At 47.0% G+C, this 6,000-nt stretch overlaps 1 protein-coding gene across 1 annotated transcript in view; it reads left to right on the top strand.

Moving 5' to 3' along the window:
• Positions 1-2,263: 2,263 nt before the first annotated feature.
• Positions 2,264-6,000, top strand: part of SLAIN1 (SLAIN motif family member 1) — a gene marked incomplete at both ends in the record, with an annotated part of 48,400 nt that continues 44,663 nt past the window's right edge. The window contains one exon of the mRNA XM_080344598.1: positions 2,264-2,751. Coding sequence (XP_080200724.1) covers positions 2,264-2,751 — 488 coding nt within the window. The remainder of the gene's footprint in view (positions 2,752-6,000) is intronic.

Below are 6,000 nucleotides of genomic sequence, written 5' to 3'. Positions count from 1 at the left end.
GAAAAAGGTCTCTCACACCAATTGTGAGCCTGGTGGTTGAATATGCACAAATTTAAGCTGTTTTCTGCCATACTGCTGGATGGCAATCAGGCTCAAAGCAGTACCACCCAAGGAAGAGCCGACTTTCTGAACTGTTATTTTTGGGACGATATGTAACAAGCCTGATCCTGGCTGTGACCAATTGATCTGAACTGTCTGGAAAAAACTCTCGTACCCATGCTAAGGCACTATGCTCAATCCTAAGCTTTTTCTCCTCAGGAGCTCAGCCCAAACAAGTGTCTGCATGCAACGTTTGTGTGGGCAGCATAAACAGTAGAAGGCAGTTGAAAATTTGCAAATGCTTTTACTCATAACTGAGGACAAGCATTTCCATGGTGACTATTAAAATCCCGTGCCATGATGCTATGTGCTATAGTGTGTCTCCAAATGTGGCCCCTGATGTATCTCCAAACTGGTGTCCGCATTAGATTTTTTTACACATTTCTAAGAATTAAAGCTAGTACCAGCATTAGTGATAGCCACATGAGATATATGCCTTTTGCCCGGGTCTAAACATATAGAAATAAAATTCTTCTTTCACTTACAAAAATAAAGATTACAGCTTTCTGTAGTAGTGAAAACTGGATTATGTTACTCACTCTGGTGACATGTGGCAGAATTCGGGCCAGACAGTTTTTACACTCTCAGCATTTTCCCACTTCTTTCTTCCAAAGAGACAGAGGAGACCAAACAAAAGTTTTGGATTAAGCACTATCTGGTTGCAATCTAGTACACTGGGGGCTATGTTTATTCTCTGCAGTGTTAGAAGTTACGTTATCTGGAAGTCAATGCTTTGTGCCGTGATGTGTGTTCCTTTCCAGCCATTCTTGTAGCACGAGTTGTTATTATTTGCACTGTGAGAGTGCTTAAAAGACTGTCAAACAACAGTGCCATTGTCCTATGCATGTGCAGAAGGAAGTTTCCAGACTATAAACAAAAGAAGGAAAACCGTGACAGGCTGGATGATTTCAAAGTTGGCTTATGCTCTGAACAGAGAATTAGTGTCTGTCTCTCCTTACATAAGAAAGCTGAGATGGCGATGAAGAAAGGTGAAGGCGCTGGTGGCTGTTATCGCTACTACTCTGCCCAAAACTGATGTTCAAGAACTTGGTAGTGATGAACTGACAGCTGTTATTAGTGGGTGGCTGAGCAACTCACATACCTCCTGGAGATTTGTTCCCTATTTCATGTCAGAACTTTAGGAGACTTCAGGTCGGTAAGGTAGGAGGTTGGCCCCTGTAATTGTAGCTGGGGGAAATGAACCTGACCATGGCTGTGTGATGGCTGAGCTGCCTTGGGCATTACTGAATCTCTGCTCACCTGCCAGGTGGGAAGAAGAGAGGCAAGCAATGGCTTCATTCAATAATGGTCAATGAAGGACAATCTAAAAACCCCACCATGCACAAATGTTATTCATCTCTAAAGCGAAGACTTGAACATTAAAAACTAATCTATGTATCTGGACTGTGTTAAAGGAAATCATTTCAATATGCGGGCATCTTTCATCTTCAGGTTTCTCCTATACATAAAGAATTATGTAGTTACGCAGTTTTCTACTATGCTTGGTTCAGTCTTCTCGCTTCACCAGCAATGCATCTTCAAAAATACGTTTCTTTCCTTCATGGTGAATCAAAACTCCTAGAATCAGCACGTTTCAAACCCACAAGCGCCTGCTTTTGGCTGAATTCGTTCCCTTCGAGCCCAACAAAGCCCCTATTTGTGATTTCCATTCCCATCACACTTTCAATCTGCATAATTACAACCCTGACACCACCAAGCTCTAATTACACGGCTCATGAGGGGAGCGGCGTCCTGGGTCAGATCCAACCCGCGGGTGGGGTGCGGGGCAGGCACCTTTGTTTAAAGATCCGCGCTGAGGGGGCCCCGTCGCCCCCGGGGTTACCCGCGGAGATCCCCTCCGAGGCGGCCCCCGCCGCCCCTTTCCCTGGGCGGATGGCGGGAGAGTCGGGCGGCTCTTTGTTCGCGCCGTCTGCGTGTGCGCGGCGCTCCGGCTGCCGGAGTGGGAGGGGATCCCACCCGCGTCCTCGCCGCCGCTGACGGGAGACGCTGAGCGCGGCGGCGGAGCGGGGGCGGGCAGCGCAGCGCAGGGCCGGGCCGGGGCCCCAGCGCGGCGAGCAGCGCTCCCCAGCGCTCCCGCCTCCCGGGCGCTGCCCTCCGGCGGCGCGGCGGAGCAGGTGCCGGCGGCGGCGGGTCGGTGGGCAGGATGGAGGCTGCCTTGCTGAAACCGGCGATGATGGCGGAGGTAAAAGGGAGCGGCGCCGGCCCCTCCGTGAGCGCCGAGCTGGAGGTGAAGAAGCTGCAGGAGCTGGTGCGGAAGCTGGAGAAGCAGAACGAGCAGCTCCGGAGCCGCGCCGCCGCCGCCGCGGTAGCCGCCGGCCCTCCCAGCCCGCACCTGCTGCTGGCCCCGCCGCCGGCTACCGGCGGGTTGCGCCCCGCCAGCCCACCCTCCGTGGCGGGCGGTGGGGCCGTGCCGTGCATGCCCAGCCCGGTGCCCACCCTGCTGTGCGCCGCCGCGCTGGGCCCGCCGGAGCCCCTCGCCTATTTCAAGCCCTCGCCCGGCCCGCCGGCGGTCGGCGGCGGGGGACAAGAAGCCGGCGGAGGCGGCGGTCCGGGGGCGGCGGCCACGGTGCTGGACGAGGTGGCGGTGCTGGAGCTGGAGGACGGCTGCTGCGGACAGGACGAGGATACATGGTACATGCGGCTCGGCCCTGCCCTGCCCCCGCTGCGCCCCCCGGCCCCAGGTGTCCTTCTGCCCCCCAGTTCCCGGTCGGGCTGGCGGCGGCCGCTGCCTCCCGCAGCGCTCACCCCGCTGATGCTCTGCAGGCTCTGATTAGCATTAGCCCCCAAATCCACTTGATCTCGTTCTGCTTAAACTTAAATCTGAAATCTGGCTTTTTTTTTTTTTTTCCTAAAACCTGGCATCAGTGCGGTTAACCCCACCAACCAAAGGGGGCTGTGTCCGGGTTGGGGCTCAGGTGGGGTCTTTACCCCCCTCGGCGGGGGATTTGTGTTCATTTTCCTCTTTGAGGAAGATCGTCTCTCTTCAATTTCAGGTCTCAGCCTAGTTTCAGCCTCTTGTTTACATAAGGAATTAAAAATAGCGGAATTGTTCTGGGAAAGCCTTTCTCTAAGTAGCGCTGCCTCCCCATCCTAAAATCTCTGCCCAATTGTCTCCCATCTTCAGGGATTTGGGAGGGCTTTTGTCTTTTAGACATTGATCTAAATGGTTGGTTGTGTATCTTAAGAGCCCATGTAGCTCCGAAAGGCACGGCTGGGTGCTGGTAAATTGAATAAAGCAGAAATGAATAGCAGGCGAATAAAGCGGAAAATAAAATCGACCTAGAGGGATGATTATGCTCACTTAGAAAGAGATAGAAGGGGAAATTATAGACTGAGGATATAAATAAATAAGTGAGCCTGGTGCCTCAAAACTTGTCTCAGCAACGTGGAAGAACATCGTAGCGACTGTCCAAACAGTGCTAGAATACTGTCTGAATCACTGAGTGTGTAACCACGTTAAATATAATTGATGTTTAGTTGTTTTAAAGTGTCAGTAGTGGAATATGTAGTATGTATATTTAAATAACTGATTTAAATATCTGTCAAGGCTTCAGTGTAGTTTTTTTATGTGGTTAGTTTTTAGACTGAGCTGAAGTTTACATCAGCTGAGGATAAAATACAGTATAATGCAGCTGAGGTGCATCTAAACATCCTTATTTTGGTAGCAGACAAAGGATTTAAAAAATGACATAAATATAAATAAATATGTATAATAAATAAATATAATAAATATTTAGTGAATGCTGGTTGTATGTGCTTCATGATATAAAAAATACCATGCTGCAGTTTTGCAAAATTTCTTTTGAGAATCATCAAGAAATTGTATGGAAATCTTTGCCAGTGTTGTTTCATTATGTGCAGCACTAGCCTGCGTGGGGCTGTTCTGGGATTGTCGATACTGACTTCACTCAAATTTTGCCTCGATCTTAACCCCTAACTATCCATCACATTAAAGAATATCGAATTTGTTTGATCCCATCCTCTTAAACAAAATGTTTTCTGTGTTTATATTTTGGGGCAATACAAAGTCAGCATTTTTTTGAGTCCCTCAGTATAGTTTCCTATTTGATTTGTGCCCTGGAAGCAATCCTAAATGCTTTTTGGGGGCCAAAACTTGCTTTCATGTCACACAGATATGTATCCACAGAAGAATTTCGTGACAGCGATTTGTTAACAAATTTATTCCACTAAGAGTGAGTTGTTTTAGCTGTTGAATGTCTTTGGTTCAAGGCTGAATCTCCATCCTTGTCCATGAAAGGTCAGCTGTGTGATGCCAGCTGCTTGGGGCTTTTTTGTAATGTCAGTCTTTAAAGCAGACTGTTATCTGGAAAGTCGAAGACCAGTTTGTATCTTAGTTGTTGATTAGTAATTTTAGGCCTTAAATACCTTTGCTTTTTTTTCTTTCTTTATCTGCAGTTACAGAAAAAAAAAAAAGTAAAATTAGCATCATTGCAGACAAGTCAGACCTCTTTTGGCTGTTCAGCTTTTTACACAAATGTCTGATCACTGAGAATGATCAGTCACATGTTCAGCTTTTAAAGCACTTCTGCAGGTTAACAGGAAAGCTGAAAGATATTCCTTTTCTTTTCCTTTTGTTTTTTCTCAGTATTGTTTTTTTAATGTGTAGCCAGGCACCGCAGGAAGTCAGGGGAAATGAGTCCTCTCCTCAGAGAAATTCAATAGTTGATGTCTACTGGGATTGCCATGAGAGACGGCAGTCGCCACGAAGATATTTACTCCTTGTGAGATGGAGAGAGAGTGCTGACTGTCTTCATGGGGGTAATAAGAAGCATGGAGCGGACATTGGTGTACCACTCCTCTCAGGGCACTTGGGTAGCTGGTGAGTCAACACCTTGAAGATGAGAAGCTGTTACCTGGCCCCCTGAGGAGCTCAATCCTTTTTTTTTTTTAATTTTGATTTTTTTTTTTTTTTCTGGCCTTGCCTTTTGCACCCCCTGTGTGGGCTCCAGATTCCTTTGCAGCCCATGGAGCATTTTGTTGGTGCCTGAGAATCTGCCTGTGGCTGCCTGCAGCCCCATCCATCAGAACTGGTCAGGTCAGGGAGCTGCGAGCCATCTCCGGTGGCCAAAAATAGTTCCCTTCCTGGGAGATCTGCGCCCTCCCAGGTGAACCGGCGTCTGCTTGTGTCCACTGATCTGCAAGGGCAACAGCAGCAACACAGATCCCAGCTTTAAGAATTTTCCCATGAAACCAGCTTTGATACCTGGCTTCCTTGTGTGCTTGATCATCTGATTAGTTGCTTACTGTTGTCTGAGAATAATGCATATACACTAGCATTTCTTGCCTATTTTTTTTTTCTCTGCTGGAATTGAATATCTAAATTGGATCTTCATTGTTTCCCAGGAAATGTTGTCTAATCTTTACAAATCTGACTTGTACGACATTTGGTTCATCGGGCAGAAGAGACTGTGTATGGAAAATGAATTATGATCAGCAATCTCACAAGCTGATTAAATTGTTATAGGCAAAGGAGTGAAATAGATAACATTGAAATTGTGATTTACATGTAAAAACAAATACTGAAATTATCTAATCTCTGGTACAGGTAAATATAAAGGGGAAAACCGACAGCATCTTTGGTGTGTGCGCAGCACTTAATGAACTTGAACTCTGGGGAGTGCTGAAATTGAGACAATAGTAATGATGAGATGGAAGCTTTTTGTGAGAAATCTACTTCAACTTTGTTTTTATGTGCCAGACCTGTAGAGTTCATATTTTGCCACCTACTTTTCTGAGGAGGGAAGAAGAAAACTAATGTAAACTCTTCTACTTTGGAATACCTTTTGTTATTAGAATATCATATTGCAAGGCTTTGCACTGTTCTACATTTTTAGTGGGCAGGAAATTGAGAGTATAGAA

This window comes from Nesoenas mayeri, assembly GCF_963082525.1.
Source record: "Nesoenas mayeri genome assembly, chromosome: 1".
Classification (NCBI taxonomy): domain Eukaryota; kingdom Metazoa; phylum Chordata; class Aves; order Columbiformes; family Columbidae; genus Nesoenas; species Nesoenas mayeri.
The sequence above is the reverse complement of the archived record's forward strand: the minus strand, read 5'-3'. Positions and strand labels throughout refer to the sequence as shown.